The sequence below is a fragment of the Topomyia yanbarensis genome, chromosome 3, assembly GCF_030247195.1.
Source record: "Topomyia yanbarensis strain Yona2022 chromosome 3, ASM3024719v1, whole genome shotgun sequence".
Classification (NCBI taxonomy): domain Eukaryota; kingdom Metazoa; phylum Arthropoda; class Insecta; order Diptera; family Culicidae; genus Topomyia; species Topomyia yanbarensis.
Window position 1 is genome coordinate 331,086,589 of NC_080672.1, and position 23,027 is coordinate 331,109,615.

The following is a 23,027-nucleotide window of genomic DNA, read 5'->3' on the forward strand; positions in this document are numbered from 1 at the left end:
CTGACATTTTTTTCCAAATGGAGTAGAGCCGTACTGGATATCTATGCGCGGTGGTTATGTAGACTGCACCAAACGTTAACCCTAACTTACTTCTAGAACAAACTAAACACCTAAAGTTAAAAATAAATCTTACTCCCATATTTGCATGCAAATTCCACTGTGCAACTAACGAGAACTCATTTTGCATTTTCTTTGATTTTGTTCCGCGCAGTAAAGCCACTGCAATTTAGTCGGCACCGCAGGTGACGATGCAGCACTCTTGTTTACGAAAATTGCGATACGATATATTCCACTTCCCTTTTGCGAAACACGCTCCGGAGATCGACGGCCGCGCATAACCAGCTCAGGATACACCGGAGGATGGAGCGAGCGAGAGAGAGAGAGGAGAAAAAAGAAAGAGAGCAAACGAGTGGAAGCACTCACAACAGGTGCATCGCGTCCCGGTTTATATGTGTTCCATTCTGCTGCCGGCTTCGCCGGTTTCTTCCTGGTCCCCCATTGGTCCCTCCCCTTTCTCGGCATTGAACCACAAAAATATGAATTTGCAAAAATATGCGGCGGATGTGAGACTTTTTCATCCAGCCCCCATCCCTTCCGTGAACTCGGTCAACCTTCGGCGGTTATGAGCAAGACGAAACCTTAAAACCCGAGAGTAACGCGGTGCTTTCCTTGTAATCTTTTATTTATTGTATTATATTTGCACTCTCTTATTTCAATCGCTTTCGGAACGAGTTGCTTTTCGGGACACCGCCCGCACTCTACTGAGATGGCGAATGGGGTAAAAAATGCACCTTAAAGCGGTGTGCGACTTCAGGATAGCATCGTGCCGGAACGATGGATATGCAAACTATATCCCATTCAGGTCCTCCATCATCGCTGACACCGTGAAGTGTGGGATGCATATTCCAGAGGGCACACCGCGACCGCCGGCAGACACAAAGCGTTCCGCGATTGCACAGTTCGGTGGTTTTGGAATGACTTGTGCGATTGTTGAACTGTTGCCGCAAGAAGTTCGACGTGTGATTTGAATCGCGTGACCAGGCTTCACCGGAAATCTCGAATTTTTTTACATCGTTCTACGCAATGCATCCACTTTGATTGCCGCCTGCAATCCAAAGTTAAACGACCTCAATACATTGATCTTCATTCCATCGCTTACCGCATTTAGCAGACACCAAAGGCGGCAAACTTGTTTCAGGGCGGACGGACCCTTTGATCTCGGACAAGTTTTTTCGCTGAAACGACACACGTCTACACCTCCCAGGCCAAGGCTCACAGCAGTTGTGTACCGGGGCGCCTTTTGCTACCCTCTTAGCCAATCGGTGATCGGTGACCACCACTGGGAGTTGGTACCCTACTGGCGAGATGATTAATCTTTATGACGGATAATCGTCACTCCCTCCAACTACCTCAGGGATACCTCCAGAGAACCATTCGCACCGATATGCTTGGAGCAAAACGTCAGCATCCGAGTCGCATTTTATCATTCGTTTAAATTACCATACGACGTCAAATAGTCGACGACACGCAACACACATTCCACAGCTCAGTGAGCCGTAGATGATAAGACTCCAAAGGCAGCCATCCGCTACCATAAAGACGCCCGTGGGCGCGCAAACAATCAGTACCGAAATGCCGCTCCAGCAGCAGCAGCTGCTGCTGCTGCTGTGGAATAAAGTGCGCGTGGTGCGGCGGCTTGTTGTTTTGCTTACAAACAAACAACAGCCTGCCAGCCCTTGCTTGTGGGACACGCAGCGGTTCTTCTTTTGTCGGCAAACCGCCCGACCGACGGGTCTCACGATTTACAACCTTTACGTGTACTACATGGGTCGGAACACAAATATCTACTTATGTTGTACTGGCCGAGATGGTGCGTCCGCGGCGGGGCTAGTACCCGAAGCGGTTTTCTCTTAGTTTGCTCCGCATGATTTTGTACGAGACAGCGTTTTTGGAACGTTATACGTACATGGTTTCCTGTTTGGTATGGGATTTTTAATTTTGTGAACCGAAACTTGACCTAGGTGGATAGCAGTCGTTATCTGGTTGGCTTGCGTACCTCTATCTCTCTCTTTCTTTCTTTCCTCCTACTATATTAGTAATATAGATGACAAGACGCTTGAAGTTGTTTGCCAATTGGAAGTCATACTTTCCACAAAGCGTAGTGGGTTCTTGGGGTGCTTGTATTTAACCCATTCATACCCATGTTGTTTGTGGACAACAACGTTTTTAAACAGTTATAACTTTTAATTACGGCAAAATTTGCTCACAAAAACAAGTAAGGCTAATAAATGTACCTATTGCTTTTCATTTGAGTATTAATAGTTTCAAGGACCAGCTCTAGAACTGAAGTTATTGCAATTAGTCTGATTGGATTCCGATGGAGCAGTGCTGCCAGGAACAGTTTACGTTGACGACGGAAAATGAATTTTTCATATATCTTCGTTATCGCAATATTATTGAAAATTGATAAAACTTATCAATTTAGACTGTCTTTGGCTACATTTTCCACGCAATTGGACTCAATAGAAGAAGTGTATTGAGCATTGGAAGGTAAAAAATGAGCAGCTTCTAGCACTGCGAGGGAAGTACCTATCTTTATGAAAAAAGGCTTTTCGTGTTTCTCGACCCCAACGTTTTCAAGGAAAAATAGTTTTGAAACCCTACATGCGCGAGAAAAAGTTGGGCATAAAAGGGTTAAGGTAAATTAAAGACTTTGGATTGTTTCACAAAAAAATGTTTGGTTCAAGCAATATGCAAAATATGTTCATATTGGCTTCAGCAAATTAGTTTCTTTAATCTAGTTTTTATTAATGATATCTTCTAGATTATTAGTTTTTGGTGTATACGTTTGCATAAATATAGTCAAATGGTTTGTCTGCTTGTCTATCTGTAATAAATATTCTTCTAATTCTAATTTGTAGTCATAATAACGCGAGAAATCAGTACTATGTTTGTCGCACAGAATTAGTCTTATCTGGTACTAAGTTATGCTTATTTTAAACCACCGAAAATACACGCGTCGTGAATATAATTGATTTTTTATCGCTACTTGTGTTTATTTGTTATCTTCAAAATAGTTTCTTAAAAGTATTTTGTGCATTTTTTTCTTATGAATTTCTGTAAAAAAATAAACGAATTATAATTCGTTTATTTTCTCGCCTATATTTTACATATTTTCTCGCCTCTCGCTGTTAGGACAAAGTCAGCTGAAAAGAGCATCAGGACGTCCTCTGCACGTCATCTCTCGTGATATGAACTGAAATCTTTTGACAACTAATTGTTTATACGAAGATCAAACTGGTACCGTTTTCATAAAAATTGATGCTCGCGCTGCAGTATAGCAAAAAATGGAACGCGGCAGAAGGAAAGCAAATACGCTAGGGGACCATTCATAAATTATGTAACGTTTTGGGGTTTTGGAGGGAGGGAGGGGGGGGTGTACGACAATTCTGACATGTTGTGACATATGCGGAGGGGGAGTAAGCTAGAACGTTACGTATTTTTTTAAAGAATTTGTTACGTTTTAGGGGAGGGGGTATAGAGAAAATTGCAACAATTTGTTGCATGGGGGGAGCGGGGAGACAATTTTGGGCAATTTTTGCGTTACGAAATTTATGAATGATCCCTAACCCAGACTGGTCCGGTTCCAGAGTGTACTCCATTAGGCATAAATACGTTAGGCATAATGGACCTAAAGCATAATGACGATAACCATAATGGACGTTAGGCATAATGGACGATTGGGATAATTGACGTTAGGCATAAATTATCATGTAATGTATCACCTGAAGTAACTCATTTTTCGACGGCGCAACGATGGCGTCGCAAAGTGGTTGGAAATTAAAAGAAGTTGAATAAATGAATAACTCCTCGTGGTTACGTCATAGGATCGAGTTAAGGCGCTATAACCGAGGCTCATTAGCTAGAATAGGGCTAAATACTACTGTCTCATCCCATCCCAGGAACCTAGGACTAAAGGAGTGACATTAACCCTCGACATTAACGGTTGGTACGGTTGTCCACGTTTCTTCCTTATTCATGGTTTGAAATAGTTCGTTGATTAAGTTTTCCATTAAATGAAAAATTTAATTGCCATATAATTTTGAATCACCTTCACTTTGTACGCTGCACAGTTGGCCGCTTTAATGATTGTGTCACATATAATAGGTTAAAGTGCCTATTTTCACCATACTAAGCAGGGTGCCTCACTAATTCATCAATTTCTCGGCCTACAATCAATGGAATGCGAAAAAATTTACATCAACAACTTTGCTTTGTTGTTAAGAACCAATATAATAATACAAATGCGCTGAAAACAGTGACATTCTCGTGTTTGAGCGCAACGAATACTCGAATCGGCTGCCCCTATTGTTGCGCTACTATTTGACTCAATGCGTTGAACAAAGATGGCAGACACTGCTCTAACCAACGGCTTCAAATGGGTAGGGTGATAATAGAAATATGGCGAAAATGGGCTCAACGCCCTATGTACCAAAAACATTAATACTGACAAGAAAAATTGTAGGCGAACGTTTGCAATTTTCCAGGAACCCTACATATATTGGCTGTGTATGTGTAGACTAGACTAGAGAACTCCTCGTGGTTACGTTATAGAAGTATAGAGTTTTCAGCAAAGTTGATGCAGGGTATCTAGGCCTTCGTGTGGTTGCATCAAAGTAGTTCGGAACTCGGCCGCTAGAGCGGCGCTTCATCTAACTGCTATTTAGTATGTTTCCGAAGGTACAAACAATGAAGGTCTTAATGGTTTTGAGATAATGCGCTATTTTTGAAAAATAATTCCAATAATTTATTTTTACCCTCTTACTCGCTTATCTTCGGTCTAATAGTATATCTTTATTCCACATATTTAATTCGTAAATCCTATAGAAAATATTACTGTGCCATTTACACCCCTTAAACCCGGAGCAAGTTGAAAAAAGCCTATTTTAAAAAGAAATCTATAAACAAAGAAGAAGAAAACTCCATCCCGACCAAATTTTGTTTGGAGTAGCATCTTTGGGCCAGAGTTACAAGTATCCAAATTCACTGAATGAGAATTGATCATATTCAGCCGCATTCATTTTCAATATTCAGTGGCGCTACCGAAAACGTCAAACAAACCAACTCACAGTGTTAATTCCAAATAGGCAAAAACGTGATCGAAATTGTTTTGACCAAAAAAACGATTCTCGAGCTATAGTGTCATCAGCAAAGTTTGTTTATAAAATATTCCCCATCTTATTGAAGTATTAGTTTGATGATTAATCCCCTCCTATCTCTTCCATATGTAACAACATGCTTCATATTTCCTCTTTTTACCCTTAAATGGGTGATGTAATTTTTAAATGGCTTTATAAATAAGTTTTATAGTCGTTTTTATAATACATGATTTTGTATGCAAGAGACAGCATGCGAAAAATGGTTATCACTGGATTTGATAGCGTTTGCTTTATAGATTCGAATGAATATGGCTTTGTCTGCCGAACTTTGCGGGTTGAAGTGTCATTTCGTACCAAAATGTTGCTTTTTTGGCACTAAAATTTTCGATAACTCCACACATATAAAAGATAGAATTAAACTTGCATGACAAAAAATGTGTATTTTATTATGCCGGATAAAATCTTAGAACATTTTGAAACTCTAAAAAATCACCCAGAAAAGTTATTTTGAAAAAGGTGAATTTCAGAGGTCTCTTCAGCAAAGTTGTTTCTTATTATATTCCCTACAACTTTGATGAATATATCTTTATTATTTTCATGAATGCCCAAACAAAAATTTGCTTCTCAGCTTTAGAAGGAAAAATCACCAAACAAATACTTTAATAAGATGAGGAATATTTTATAGACAAACTTTACTGAAGTGACTATAGCGCGTAAATCATTTTTTCGGGGTCAAAACAATTTCGATCACGTTTTTGCCTATTGTGCAACTGCCCATTCATTCAATGCAGGTTTTCATTCGTCTCCGACTATTGCACGAAAAGGACATGCAACAACGAATCAAACGCATCAAAGTAGTCCCTGGCACAATGTAAGCGATGATAATAATTATTTCATATGATTTACCAACATTTGAAAACATTTTCATAGATAATTAGTGAAATGAACATTATTGTACGATATTCAATTTTTGAATGAATATTTTTTCTATTCATCACGAGTCGTATCAGGTTCATTTTCAGTTGTCAAAATAGAGCTTCGATTATTTTTAACTCTGCTTTGGGCATATTGGCTTGCGGTGTCTCATGTACTCCATATGAAAAACATTTTAAAAAAAATTGTTGCTTTCCATTTCATACATGTTCATCATCAAGCTATTACAATTAAGTTTTATCCTAAGTTTGTTATTTAAAATAATCATACAGAAAAAAACGAAAGTGCGAATAAACATCTATAAATAGATTTAGAATCACGCGCATTGTTTGCCTTTCGTTTACCCCTCTCAGCACACATTTACACTCTGTAAAGTTAAACAATAATCATAGTGTTTCGCGACTTCAATGTAAGTGGTGAATGAAAGTAATATATACAGAAATAGTTAAAAGCACAAACAGGTATTAGAATCACAATCTATATTATTCTGCCGACGTTGTGCGTAATACTCACATTCTGCAGCGTCGGGAGAATAATATAGATTTCGATTCAGGTAGATATAATATCTATAAACTTTATATAAATTCTCTATAATCTCTACATAGGTATTTTTGGGGTTGACGAGTAGATGAAGGGAACAGATGTCTGAAGCCATTTGCAATCCAAAATGGCGATTTCCGGTTTAGATAAATTATGAAATTATGAACCTTAACAATATGAATATTTGCGGAGTGAGGTTGCCGAGAAGATGGATATCGATGTCGGAAACCATTTCAAATTCCAAGATGGCGACTTCCGGTTTAAAGAAATTTTGTATTACCTCAACAATGTGAGTATTTTCGTTATGGGATGATTATATAGTAGATGTATAAGGATTGATATTGTGATGAGAGGGTTGTAGCAAATTTTTCTCAGCCGGAAGCTTGGCTTACAAAAGAACGTCACTCATCGATGTTCGTCATCTACTCGTCAAGCTCATTTCAAAAAACCTGTTTTAATCCACCTAGTGGTGCAATTGTGCCTTTCTCATTCATCCAATAGCTGGTTATGTTCAATATAATTGGGGAAATATCTATTACATTTTTATTACACTTTGCACATATATACAAAGGCACGACTACCACGAACCTGATATTTAAGTGAGTAAATCAGCATCCGTTAAATGTTATCTTCCTGTCAACATATTTTGGAAGGTAGTGGGAGGGGGTGTTGATTATAAGTGTAAAAGGGAATGTGAGGGTGACCTAATTGGCCAAGATGGGTTCAGTCATCACTGAATAACCGATGAGACTTTAATTTTGGAATATGCCCGGTGCTCGGGACTTCCGGAAATGTCGATAGTGGACAATAATATTATGTTCAATGAATGTTTAATTGGCCATCAGTAATTTAGACTTGCAAATCGAAATAATTTGATGTCCATTTTGATAGATTTTTAATTTTTGAAGTGCAATTGGAGTACCACACATGGACTACGATATTCAAAGAAATTTATCTCACCCAACGAGAAAAAATCCTGGAGTTGCTTAGACTAAACAAAAAAGAGCTATGCTATGACAGGACTATTTACCGGACACTGTCCGAGTAAATATCATCTTAAGAAAATTGGTAAGCTTACAAACGATACATGCCGCGTCTGCGGATCTGAAACTGAAAGATCAGAGCATCTGCTCTGCAAATGCAGTGCATTGATACAATGAAGACTACGAGTCATCGGTAGAGGAACATTGGATCCTTTTAATTTTGGACTGCAAATCCCAAGCAGGTAATAAACTTCATACGCGGTGTTGTGTCCAGCCCCTTGTCAAGGATGGCGTCTCTGTACAACCAGCATCACTGCCATGTAAATCAAAACAAACAATAACAATGGATCGAATCATTAAAAGCTGTATTTGGTTACTAAGTGTCGATTTTCTGAATGATATGGTATCTAATCACCCCGGAAGATGCAAAAGGTTGTGTGGAATACTTGAATATTGTGCATAGCGCCGAACATAATTCTTGTAGCTTATAGCTATATCGCCCTATAGATGTAGGTCGCTGTCAAACTCCATATGTTGGTATAGGATTGTCAGGGGGCTGGGTGTATCTAACTTGGAAGAGTGCGTATCACAAATCGCAATAACGACAATCACTCATCAATAGTGAAATGTCACAGTAGATAATACAGATGTTATTTGGTTCGGCATGCAGTCATCTGGTATAATAAAACAGTAGCTGTCTATTTATCCGACGTTTCGGCTCATGTATTTTGCCTTCTTCCGGGAATCACTATTGAACAAGTTGACAATCTTTGTGTAGTACATGTATGTCTATTGTATCTCTACTTACTAGGTGTCTGTCTTTTGTCATACTATGTCGTATTTCAACATTCGTTCGTCTGTTGTCTGTCCTGGTCGTGCACATAACTGTATTAAAGATATTTTTTTTATTTATACTAGACCAATCAGAGAAGCACTCAGCTCTAGCGCTACTGGAAATGATATGGATCTACAACAGCAGCGACAGTGTAAACAAACGAACAGATGTGGAAGGGCTCAACCGTTCTTACGCAGGCATCTTACACGCAATAGACAAACACAAAATCACTCATAGAAACTCACAAAACACTCAAATTCAAAGCATTTATAACACCACGCACAGTCAGTAACGCATTAACACCGAAGCAGTGTACACGCCAATTTATATTCTCAGTCCACCCCACACGTATGAAACAGTACATTTGCAAACTAAATTACGAACAATTAATCTAAAAAAAAATATCTTTAATACAGTTATGTGCACGACCAGGACAGACAACAGACAATACGACATAGTATGACAAAAGACAGACACCTAGTAAGTAGAGATACAATAGACATACATGTACTACATAAAGATTGTCAACTTGTTCAATAGTGATTCCCGGAAGAAGGCAAAATACATGAGCCGAAACGTCGAATAAATAGACAGCTACTGTTCTATTATACCAGATGACTGCATGCCGAACCAAATAACATCTGAAATTCAAATCAGTCGACCTGACTAACTACCAAACGTAGACAATACACTTAGACTAAGAAATGACATACCACAATAGAATTAAATGCTGGTCGCAGTGGTTGTGTCTCCTACAAAAAACACCTTTGAAGTATTACGATTGTACCGGTTTATATGGAAAATTTCTAATTTACTGAGAAAGGTGTGACATTATCTTAGGAATCTGGCAAGTTCCCCTGTGGTATCAAGAACTGTCATCCGTGACCAATACGGTCAAAGCGACTTTGATTAGTCGTTAGAGATCTAGGCCCGCAAATCCAAGTCATGCTACATCCGGTTTAATTATGTATTGCATCATTTAGATATCCTGATGGGGCAAGTTTATATAGGAAATTACTGTGTGACTGCACTCACCATCCCATAACTCCAGAACTGGAAGTAGGATGAACTAAAAATTCAATAGCAACTTATGAGAGCGTTCAAACTGTTATTCATTTGAAACTAAGGTTGTGCAAATCGGTTCATCCATCACTGAGACTGAGTGGCATTATTTGAATCACACACAGCCATTTTGTGATCTCGATGAACTAAATCGAATGGAAAATGACACTTAGCCCTTCGGGTCTTGTTTGGGAAGTTGGTTCTTGCAGTGCATAATATTTATGTGAGAAAGAAAAAATCATTTATATTTCCAAGTCGAATATGTTTCCAAGAAACGCAAGTTTATTTTTACCGGTAAGCTGAAGGTTTAGCAGGAAATCTTTAGTTATGATCGGAAAACTCCGTATTTAAATCACAATTAATAATACAAATTGACAGTTGCATCAACCAATGTCCGAAAAGAAAAGATTAAAAATAACCTCAAAGTAATTAAAATTTTGACTTTAATTTTGGGTTACATTTTTTTTAAAAGCCGCTCAGTATTTCCTCTCTAGTTCATCCTATTACATCTACTCCAACTCGCAACCGACAAGATTTCACAGTATTTAAATACAACCGCGTGGAGCAACGAAACAAGCGAAACGTCGACAACAACAACAACGACGACGAGGATGCCGCCGCGGTCAGGCAGAGGGGCTAGCGCCAAACGAAACCAGTATCGACAGTAGTCAGCAGCAGGGGCGGTCAGCCGGCAGCTGAGCAAAAGAGCGAAAAATGAAAGAAGAAATATCATTAATGATACAATAATAATAGTAAACTGTATCTGAAATTATACATAATTTAATAATAAGTGATGGTGGCGGTATCGCGCCTCTTTTAGCCGAGCCTATCAAATTCATTTTGCGGCTGGCGGCTTCGGCGGCGGCGGAACCTTTGATGTTGGCTTCAACACGATGCTCGTTAACGCCAAGGAAGGGCTCGTTGATCATCTAGCCGAACGTGGCGGCGGCGTAAACCAAGCTAGCCACAGACACGCGTAGTACACAGCGATGAGCAGCAACCTGACCGGCCGTGGGCCAGTGGCACTCCAGGAAGGAAGGCGGAATTCGTGGTCTGTGATTGAGTCTACTGAGGCATGGCCGGGGGCAGGGTCTATGATGCAGCCGGCGGACGTTGGCGCGAGATGAGCTCGTGCTTCTAAGCTAAAACAAGTATTTTCGGTTGCTTCTTGAGGAAAATTCTAGCTTTCGTGTACAGCCTCTTATCCCGAGCACATTGTAGCTAGATCTGGAGTGCGCCCAGTAGCAACCTATTCTCGATGCCGGCAACTTACGCGTGCGCCCAGATTAATCGCATTATAATTGCCCACATGTTCACTGTCGGTAATTATAATGTAATTTAAATAATTTTTCCATTTAATTAATAGCTGTCAGGTTTTCACTCCACGTTTCTTTCATCTTTATGCGCCAAGTCCATCCATCTATCCATTTGTCCGCCCGCCCTTCAGTGTTACCCGTCTCGACGGGGGGAAACTGTAGTCTACTGCTGCAGAGGAAGACCCTTCCTGCTCCGATTCGCAATTTAACCTTATTCTTTCAAGTGATCTTCCCTTATCGCTCCTGCTCAACCCCAACCGTCGCTCGTTTTCCTCGCTCCGGTTTATCTACAGAGAAAATAAAAGAAAAACAACCTCCACGCTGAGTCAGTCGTTGGATTGGACGCCAAAGTTACTCTACGGCTGAACCGACATGAAAGTAGAGCTCTCTGCGGGATTCCACAAAAGCAGCAGCTCTCTGACCGTGCACAGGTCCGGCTAGTTTGCAGCAGATCAAAGAGAAAATAGCGAAAATGTATTTATCCGACATTTCTTTCAAGTTGCCCGCGCCAGCCGTAACAGCAGCATCTCACATAAATATGCTACGCGCAAACGTGTAAGTCTACATTCAGTCATACCGATCCTAAAGTTCACGGGGGCGAGAGAATTACGTGGGCTGGATGGCTGGCCCTCTACTTATGTCCACCGATACCTGTGATCGCGATTCAGAAGACTGCAACTCGTCCAGACCATCATCGGGTTGCAAAACGACGACTTCAAAGCCATCATCGCCAGCAAATGTCATACGTGTAAGCGTGTCTATTTGTGCTAATTTTCCGTTTCCAGAGCAATAAAACCGCTGAAAATGTTCAAAGCGGATCGCGGGCGGGCGGACCAATGTTTTGCTTTGCCGCGTCCGTCTGATGTCCGATTCGGGCTGTGTGTCATGCGGACATTACCCGGATAGTCGCTTGGTGTACGGTTTCGGTTTGTTTACCTTCCGTTTCGGTCGACGACCGCCGGGTATATGACTAAAGGAATTAACTGTGAAACGTAAATTCTCAGGGCGGAATTTTCGTTCATAGTTCGGTTCAGTTAGCTTCTTGGACATACGAAAGGTGCCGCGCGATGCTGATGTCGGGTGGCACTGTGCATTGATAAAATGAAGTTCCCATTATTGCGTAAAAAAATACATTAAAGTGGATTGGCTTTTCCAATGCGTAACCATGTAAAGAGAACGGAGTAGGGTAAAAATGTTCTGCTGGAATAGTTCCCCAGATTTTGTATGTGAACAGCTTACGCTGTACTGAACGAAGCCACTGGATTTGCGCGCTATCTGATCAGAAATATGTGCAACAAATTGTATTCAAGTCCGTAACATGTAAGACTATTATTAATAACCGAAAGAATGGATATTGTGAAAACAGTAATTTGTTGCGTCAGAATTAGTCAGACAGGGGCCACACTGTTAAGACTGCCTTGGTGCTCGCGATCGGATATTCTTCCTTGATTCTTGTACTTGCAGTTAACGAGTGTGAACCCGTCGTCTTTCGCAATTGCTTCCTCGCTGGTGGTGCTAGTGGTTGATTTTGAGGTACTGGATAGAGCTTTTGCAATTGTCACTAAAGCCTCACCAGCAGCTACAAATTTGGTTACCGTTTGTGGTTCAGATAATGGTATTGTCATCAGCATTTGGATTTGATTTCTATGGAAACATAACATACCATTCATCATTTAGACATAATGCTTATACTGGTCTGTATGGGAATTTCGCATGTAGCCGCATTCTTAACCCGTAACACAGGAACCAGAGCTCCGATTCCAATGGAATTTAATTGGAAACTTCCGGTTCCGGCGAAGGTGTCCAAAGTGGTCAATATGGGTTTGATTGGGCATCACCGAGCTGAAGCTGTAAATCCAAGCGATTTAAAACACATTTTATGAAGTTTTGCATTTTTTGGATAACATGCTGATTCCAATCTCAGACATCTGCCGAACTCGACGAACTGTGTCGAATGGTATAAGAAACTCAGCCTCAGAAGTCGATTTTCAGAGTAATTGCATAGTCTTTCTATACGAGAAAAGTGGGAGCACTGCCGAACCGCTCGGACGTGTCTTTCTGTTTGTCCGATATTTCCCAAAGTTCCCCTATACTATATAATGTGTTTTATGGATAATCGAAGTCAATCCTTCACATAGTCATTTCTTTTGTACAGTTTAGTGTTAATAGGTGTGAATATCGTGAGAATAGAGAGATTGTACGTAGTGATTTTTTTCATCACATTCTGATAACTTTGCAATGCACGCGCGTGTGCCTAGCTGCCAAAAATACACCCGCTCGTTCCGCATAGCGCCATCTATAAATGACTAGTTGATGCAACGATTTTACTGATGATGGAAGAGAGTTCTTGCACCCCAATTAATTGAGAGCAGGTGAAATTGTTTATATTATTTTTTCAATGTTTATATTTTGTATCCAAATAATGTTCTTGCTGTAAATACGGGTTAAACAAGGTAAGTTACATGCATTTTGCACTGAAATGTTGTTGAATACACTCCTCATAAATAACCTGCCCTACTGACCCAAACTCCTATTCCTGAAACATCTATGAAAGTAGTACGGGTTCCCTGCACTTTCGCAAGTAGATGTTGAACTAACGTTTCTTCCCTTCCTCTACGATGGTAAGGACGTGGCCAGGTGTACACTGTGATGCTTTTCCACTATGAAGAAAAAGCGTTAATCCCAAATGTTTTTCTTGCGATACGGTATGGTGGATATCTTGTTAAATATTAGCTGATCATTGTACAGCTACCCACGATTTGTGCAATCGTTTATGCCATGCTATGCTATGCTATTGCATAGTCTTTCTATACGAGAAAGGCAAAACTATTTTATAACAAATAATTAGGAAGGTATGGTTATATTTAGTCATATTCCAGGTATTCCAAGGTTTCAGGATCTACAAACGTAACCAGTTATCTTCCGGACGTTTATGGATGCTGTACATACTCATTGAGGGTCATAATGCAACGTTATGTGAGATATTGAGTCCAATTGACGTTCATGGTTATCCAAGAACTGTATGAAATACAGAATTTAAGAGCTACAAGCGTAATAAATAACAGCTTGATGTGTTTTCTGTGTACTCCTTAAGGTTCATGACATCAAGTTCAATATTGCATAAACTAGAACGGATATCACAGGTCAACCGAGAACATCGTTGAGCACAGGCCTAAAGATTTAAAAGCGTTGCACTTCAAAAGAATGGCATTTAAAACGAATTGTTCAAAAGGAACGTGAATTGAATCCATAAATTCCTGCAACGGGCTGGACAAGTAGATGATGAAAATCGATGTCTGGCGCTATTTTCAGGACCAAGATGGCAACTTTCGGTTGAGCTATATTCTTCAGAACCCAGAGTATTTTTAAAAAGAAGGTGATGATGTAAATGGATATTTGTAATCTTTTTGAAAGCCAATGTTTTTGACAAACTTAACCCTCGAGCACTCGCGCTGTTGTACTTTGTACAACACTTCGGGATTTTTCGTTATCATTTAGTTGCAAAGACATTTATCAATGCCAAACCACTATGTATTCCTCAGAAATCATGTTTTAGACAAGATACACTCATTTTTGTGCACTGATATACCTCAAGTGCAACAATACAATCTGAAATTGTTTGATGAAACCAGACCACTTGTTCAGAAGATCAAGAGCTAGTCGAATTATACTATCATACTTCTAAATAGTCACAATCTTGATATTCAGAAATCATGAATATGCATGCTCACTAGCGCTACCTACTGGCAGAATCCTAAACTATTCAGTGTTTCGCTTCGTAGGTATTTATCTCTTGTGCAACTACGTCGAAGATACCGTCCTGCTAACAAATCAGGAATTCGAGATACAGTAGACCAAAAATGGTATGGTCACTAGCGCCACGTAGCGGCCGAATATCGAACTATTTCGCATACCAGCTCGTAGGTTTTGGTCACCAGAACAACATTCCCGAAGACACATATCTGCTGAAAAATCAGACGCTTTAGATACAGTACATCGAAAAAACTTAATGCTCACTATCGCCGCCTGGCGGTAGAATTCCATCATGTTAATTCACCCATCCGAAAGGCCATTATCTGCTGCCCGAGTTTGCAGAAGAAAGTAGTGCTCCAAATGATACGAATCACGAAATATTCTAAAGACTATCTGTGTTGTACAAAGTACAACGCGCGAGTGCTCGTGTTACAAAATTTGGCGCGAGTGCCGGAGGATTAACAATATGGGTATTTTTTGAACGTGCTTGATGAGTAGATGATGGAAACGGATGTTTGGCGCCATTTTTTTAATCCAATGTGGCGACTTCCGGTTGAACGAAATAATCCATAAATGACGTAGCATTATATGGGGGAGGGGGGAGTTTTGTATTTTGTGATGATGTGTGACGACAGGGGGTAGGGGGTCATGTCATGCTACGTAGTTTTTTTAAAGGGGAATAACTAACATCGTTTTTTTATTTTTTTAAAAAAATTGCGGGGACAAGGGGGGTAGTGTTACCGTCAAGCTACGTAATTACCAGGGGGTATTTAGAAGTTTGTGACGAAATGCTACGATGGGTTGTTGAAAATCACTCAAAAAATGCTACGTCATTTATGGATGGCCCTCTAACCATAGGAATATTTGCCTTTCTCAATAGAAAGGAATCACTCACTCTGAATGTCGGCTTTTCAACCGGAGGGCAGTCGACTCAGTTCGTCTAGATCAGCAAATGTCTGTATGTGTATGTGTGTGTATGTATTTTTGTAAACTCCCTCACTTTTCTCAGAGATTATTGAAACAAAATGCTCAAACTTAGTTTCAAATGAACGGGGTAACGCTCTTATAAGCTGCTTTTGAATTTTTGTAATCAGACTTCCGGTTCTAGAGTTACGGGTTGAAGAATGCAGACACACAGAAAATTGACATGATGTACAAATGGTTCATACTCAAGTGAGAGCAAGGATGTGAAGTATACAGATAGGAAAACTAGAAGTTGCAGGGTCATTAGAAGAGGCTTAATATCTTACACGCTTAACTTTTGTCTTCTGTTTATGGGGCTCGAGCTTAAGCAGAATAACTACGAACCACTCAAGTCCACCAACATGCTTCCTAGTAAAAAACGGCTTGTCCCTCTTTACCGTGAGAACCGATAAACAAAAAACCACGTAAGATCACCACTGAAAACCTGACGACGATTAGCATCAATGAAATTGCTGCTGTTCATCTCTGTTTAATGAATATTTTGAAATAAATCAATTGAAAGAAACGGTTTGTATTGCGAATTTCGAGACACCTTATTACCAAAGCGAAACTGGCTAGATGGTGGAAATGGTGTCTTCGAAGGATTTTATTAAAGTTACAAGTCCGATTCTCTGGCACAGTGTGTTCACTTATTTAACTTCTTAAATGTTGGATAAGTGTTTAGAGCTTCTCACTGAGAAACTACCTTAAAAATTTATTATCAAAATGTAAAAAATGCGATAGAACATTTCAAAGTTATGCTCGGATGAAAGAGGAGCATCTAAGCTTTCGATTTGTGAGTACTTTAGCGATATTGGTTTTTTTTGTCTAAATATTTTCAACCACAGACACCGTGCTTAACCCTAGAACGTTGCACTCGCGTTTTCCATTCTAGAACGTTGCACTGGGGTACAAATGTACCCCAAGCGTTTGATCGCAATTTTTGCAGGTAAAAATGCAAACAAAAGATATGTATAATACACCATTTTCTTCGTTTTTTAATTGCAAAAACAGCTGTGTAAGTGAAAGTACGGAATTTATTGAATCAATGGTACATAAATTGATTTGAACAAAATAAAAAGTGAAAAAATCGTTTGACAGCTTTGCACAAAAATTACTATAATTTAGCGAATTTTCAACCGATTTGAAAAAAAAATCAAATGATTCTAAAAGTCGAAAGAATGATCTTGATACGATATAAATGGAATTTCGATATTTTTGAAAAACTGCAATTATTTTTAAGAGTGAAAGTTTAAAAATCGGGTTTTGGAAAATACCACGAAATGGGGTGGAAATTGAAATGAAAAATATATCTGACCAGTAATACATTGGTAACACGCAATGTTACTGTTACAACTGTTATTGTGCGCAAATTACACTTGAGAGCCATTGCTTTGAAAAACTATAAAAATTTACAGTAAAACAATAAAAATCAGCAAAAATGAGAACGATTTTTTGTTCCGCTTCAAAATTAAATTAATTAAATAAACGATTAAAACGATTATACAATACTAATTGTTACTACCGTAGTAAAACAGCCAGTATTTCAATTTTGTCACGAATCACATTTCCACTGACAGCACGAAACCTGACGAAACACTAACGGCAACCGTACACTGCCCGATCAGAAACACATAACAAGAATATTTCAAAACTATATCTCCCGTTGTTACTTGTTATAATTTTCTGTTATTTTAACTACTAACGAGACCAAATTTATAACACGATATGTTACGAAAATTGCATTCTGTTATAATCTTGTTATTTCATTCTGATCGGGTGGGGTACAAATGTACCCCGCGCCAACTTTGACACCTGCTTCCATGAAGGCTATAAGAAAACTGGCTATACCATCTTTTCCTACTCTTACTAGGAACTCTAAATTGAATTATGGATAGGGTCCCAGGTCAATAAATGCCGACCTTTCGTTTTTACACGACCCCATTTGTACCCCTGTGCAACGTTCTAGGGTTAAGGAAGTCTAACTAACACGGGTATAGCCATCTTGGATTTTAAAACAATGTCAAGCATCGATCACAAGCATCCACTCATAAAATACGTTCTGGTAATAATCGTGAGCTGGTTCATAATTCCTAGTATGATAGTCACAGCTCAGCAGTCGAGCTCGCGAAATACTTCACAAAATCATAAACTATTCTACATGACTTCATGAATTGATCCTTGATTTATAGTACATGATTCACAATCTATCTTGCCTGTATGAAATTTAGTAGATCTACTTATAAATGTTGCAAGTCGTCGGGACATTTTCATGTGAACTGTTTCACAAAATTTGGAATATTATACATGGAAGCATTTTTGTTCCGTGAACTGTTTATTTCATGCATTTATGAACAGATTTTTCCGTGTGTCACGATTGTATAACAAACCTACTTTGGTTGCAATATTTTATTATTTGCTCGCCCTTCAATCGATGGCCTTAAAACTAATATCAATATCTTTTCTACACTAATAAAACTTATTATTATAATAACAAAATGGCTTGAAAATTGTTAAACACTGATCGCTGATACCGTCTGTTGCACTGTACGACTATGAGGCGTGGTCTCTGAAGGAGACATATTAGACACATTCTTTCGTGACGTTTACAACGATTTAACGAATCTTCATTCGACAAATATGTTATAACTTTATCAATTGAAAGCCTACATAAAAAATTATCACAGATTCGGAAAGTAGACAAAATTTCACGAAAGATTCAATCAACATAAACTGAGTATACTAGAATTTTATGATTTGACTTTTATTGAAATACGTTGAAAGTTATAATTTATGACGCGTTGTAACGTCACGTTACATTATCAATCATAAAACAATCATCTTCCAGTATATTCAGTTAATATTGATTCAATCTTTCGTGAAATTTTGTCTGCTTTCTGAATCTCTAATAAGTTTTGATATAGGCGTTCAGTTGATTAAGTTATAACAAATTTGTCGAATGATAATTCGTTAAATCGTTGTAACGTCACGAAAGAATGTGTCATTATCACGTGCTCGGTATGGTTATGAGAAAAACTGCGCTCAATTCCCGTCAACATGAATCTTGAGCTGTACCAAACAAAGCAGCAAACATACAAGACGGAAGACTAATAAAGCATGGTGGACTCTAAAGTAGACTGGGCACATAGCGCAAATGCTGAAAAAGAGACCAGATAAAGTTATGTTTACCAGAGTATCTGAAATAGGTGATCGACTTCGGGACAGACCCTGCCCTTGCACTCTGTGTGCAGTCGAGAAAAATGCGCAAGGAGTGATCGGATAAAAATACTGACGACTGCCGGTCTAAAATCTGGCCAGCTGGAAGTATGATATGCATTCGGTCAGGTTTTTGGAAAACCCGGATTGTTCGCCAAGATGGTAATGATGACGGTAATTTTGGAAAGACTAGGTTAGGAAATTTAGTAAAATGAATTGACCCCAGAACGCAAAATGTTCATCATCATTGAATTATTCCAGCTTCCGTAGACCAGATCTGGTAGCACAGGAAAATAAACTGTGTACTATGAAAGACTGGCTACGATTTGAGTCTATGGTAATTCTCAATTCATGAAAATGTAGAAGAAATACTGACTACTTCAATAGAAGACGCAATTTGAGATATTTTTATGTTTTAGTCCACTAGTTTTACTACCTTCAAATATCACAAAACACCTGGAAAGGTTTCATGGCATGGTTAAAAAACGAATGAATATTTTAAAATGTTTACGTAAACTTCTTTACATATTTATTATAGAGTTTAATCTTCCATGAAATCTTATTCTGAAATAATCTTCCATGAAATCTTATTCTGAAAGCGATTTTTCATGATTCGGTTGACGGATTTGTTCCCGCTAAACTCTGCCTGATTCGAAATATTACTTTGCAATCCGACGTTTAGTTTCTTAATTTTCATAAAAGGTGGTAATAAAATAAAAGATATATGCGTAGTGTTTCCTTTCAGAGTTGAGATTCTCCAGTCAATTTTTAGATATCGGAATGGTTTTTCTCTCCAAACCCTCGATAGAGAACCACAACCACACTACCTATATATTTGGTGATGCAGCAAAATACATCAAACAATCATCACCTAAGTAAAATCCACCACAAACGCACCCAACTATCGACGAAATCAGTGCAAGCAAGCCTCCATTGGAACGCGCTAAAGAATTTGCATGACTAAAAGATAAGAGTAGCACAAGATCTCCGCGGTTTAATGACCGCTCCGTCTATACGTATACGACAGCGCGGCGTCGCGGTCAACAAGTCGCCCCGTCCCTGTATACAAAACAAACACGCACAAAAACAACGAGATTGCAACGAGCATCACAACTCACCATCAAAACACCGCCGCCTGCATTACTGCACCGCATCTTGCGCCGCGACAGTTCTCCACGCTGCGATGCAAAGAAACCAAAACACTGCTGCGCCTCCTTCCCACCGGTTCGGCACGATCCACTCCCGAGAGGAGAGCGCATTCAAAACAACAACGCCCGTTCGAACGCAACCGTTTGAACTTCGGCTTCGGCTCCGGACGGTTTTTTCTTTGATCTCGAACTACTTTTTATTGAAGTAGCATTTAATTTTCCATTCGGAAAAACTCACTTTGATCGGGTTGAATTTACTTTCACTACTGCCACTAGAACTACCGCAGACTCCAATGCCGCTGTAGTAAGCCATGCACTTTGCTTTGATGTCGTTGTTATAATTAATAACTCTGTTTGAACTGGGGGATCTTTGGAAGGATCCCCGTGTAGTTTTAATATTTTTTTCCAGATGCTACAAAACCCCCGTTCGATGACACTTCGAACCGCGCGAGCACAAAAAACTCGGAACTTTCCCTACCAATGCCGTTTCGTCACTTTTATATGTATATCCATCGCATTCCAATTGGATTCTTCCATGCACCACCCCAGGCCTCTAGTACAAGCTTGCTCACTTTGCTTCAGGTCAACAAACCACTCACAAATGCATCCGAAAATTTGCCACTTTCTTCGATTGTGTATCGGATTGCATTATACCAATTTTCTAGCCAGTCGATGGTCACGTTAATTTTAAAATAACACCTTTGGAACGGCCCTACGTAGATAAGGGAATTTTTCTGTCCTTTCAATACCAAAATTATTTCGCCGCTCACACACCGGAGCAAATTTCCGATTGACTCTGTTTGACTCTTTCCCTGAGGATGATGTTTTTTTTTGCTCCAGCACCACAGCTCACTTTCCATTCGCCTTCATTGCTTTTCTGATTGAAGATCAAAAAACTTCCGAAAAATTCGAAAAAGTGCACCGCCAAAGGCACGGAAGGCGTGCGCGCGTAAGACACACTTAATTAATCAAAGCGCGAAAGATCGCGATTAATGTTTTCTTCTTCTTCTGCGCATGAGTTTTCTTTATCGGGCGGCAAACCTCTTCCTCACGTATTACACTGCACGTACGGAGGGACAAAACCGCGCGAGTTAATTTGCGTATCAACTGCGCCTCACGCGGTCCACGGTCACGGGCGAAATATTTGAAATTCCAGCACACTCTTTTCGTTTGTCTCTTGCCAGCGGAGCCCGGCACCACCGACGGTATACTCTCTTTGCTTTATTTTTATGCTCAGCCACCAGCTGCAACTTGTGTCGACAAAGATCCTCGATCTTCAGCAGAGCGCACAGAACATCTCACTCCGACGACTGATCACTGGGAAGTGATGCGCTGGACGTTGCGCTATGCTCAGCACAGGTCCCAGTTCCAGCATTCAATTTTTCCCACTGCGGAACCTCACTACCTTCGTATAGGTGGTGAGAGAGCCGCGTGTGTATTCGGAGAGAGAGATCCCTACGGTACGGTGGTGTTAGTTCCAAACGAGGGAAAATGCAAAAGGAGCATGCTCAATCTTTGCCCGCTCTCTATCTTAACGAAGAAAAAAAACAACCACCCATGCCCACCCCATCTCCACACCATGATCTGCGATTGTACCCCGTCGTGAGAGGGAGTTTACTCTTTGCTCATAAACATAATTCTTCCGTTTTGCTGCACTCGCCCCCGCCGCTTTTGCTGCTCGTTTTGTATCGCGTAATCTCGTAATCGTATCTACCGGATCCTTTGCGGCTTTCTTTGAGTCGCTCTCATCTTTGCCGCCAATTACACCCTGCTTATAAATGGTGAGATTCTTGAGGTCTGTGCCAGTGGGTAGATGTGTCGGTCGATCGTCATATCGTAGCTTCGTCGGTAATTTCGGGGGTGGACACGGAGGTGTGTCAACCGGTGTGATGGATTGTGAAGGTTGCGCTCGCTTATGCTACTACCTATACTCTACCTACCCCTCGGCGGATGACGCTCGTCGATCGTGGTGAAGTATCTCAATGATGGCGATAATCATAGGGTTTTGGCTATGGGAAATTTGTTGTGATGAGTGATGGTTCTACGCTTTTTTGTAGCTGTGTGTTATGTATTCAGTACTACGTTCCGTTCAAACTGTTTTTTGGTTGTTAATATGTTCACAAACTGTCATCGATTTCAGATAGCATAGTTTGAAAATTCAATGGAAACGAGTCACTTTCTTTCAGAATGTATATTATAAGCGTCTTTAAATCTCATCGTGTTCCGGGTTCGATAAGACATGGTCATTGAAGATCGGCGGCGGTAGCGTTGAAGTCATCACACCTTTTGAAAGATTTCGCCGGCGGCGAGGACGTCGTAAACAACTGCGTGCAAGTATTTAAAAAAATCCCAGCGTAATTTTGAACTGGAGCGTCTCGGAACGATCTGGTATTTACAGCTGTATACCGAAAGGTCGCAAAAAAGGGAATAATGACAATGTTTATTTCGACCGTGATTGAACCGATTTGGAATATTCAATGTGAATTCGAAAACAATTAAGAATGAAGTTTGATTATTATAGCACAAGCAATATATAAAAGGCAAAAGTTGATCCATGGTTCAAATTGCATAATGATGACATGGGTATCATTTCTTGAAAACGTCTATACGCAGATGAAACACATTTAAAAAAAGTTCCCATATTTTCAACTACAACCATAGTTAAAAATAATCGAAGCTCTTTTTTGACGGCTGAAAATGAACCTGTTGCGACTCGCGGTGAATAGAAAAAATATTCATTCAACTATCCTCTTATTCATTCAGATGAATATCGTACAATATATTCATTACACTAATTATCTAGGAAAATGTTTTCAAATGCCGATTAAGCATATGAAACAACAATCATCATCGCTTACATTGTACCAAGGCCTACTTTGATGCGTTTGATTCGTTGCTGCACGGTCGCTTCGTGTAATAATCGGAGCCGAATGAAAATCTGCATGGATGAATGGGCGGTTTGTTCGTTTGACGTTTTCAGCTGCGTCACTGAATATTGAAAATGAATGCGGCTGAATATGATCAATTTTCATTCAATGAATTTGAATATTTTAAACTCTGACTACAACTTTCAATTTTGCTCGGTAATTTTCGCATAACCTTGTAGTTAGAACATTTAG

General features: G+C 39.7%; 1 protein-coding gene across 1 annotated transcript in view; it reads right to left on the reverse strand.

Moving 5' to 3' along the window:
• Positions 1–21,209, reverse strand: part of LOC131692558 (palmitoleoyl-protein carboxylesterase NOTUM) — a 46,262-nt gene extending 25,053 nt beyond the window's left edge. The window contains exon 1 of the mRNA XM_058979673.1: positions 19,879–21,209. Coding sequence (XP_058835656.1) covers positions 19,879–20,019 — 141 coding nt within the window. The 5' untranslated portion in view covers positions 20,020–21,209. The remainder of the gene's footprint in view (positions 1–19,878) is intronic.
• Between the last annotated feature and the right edge of the window lie 1,818 nt (positions 21,210–23,027).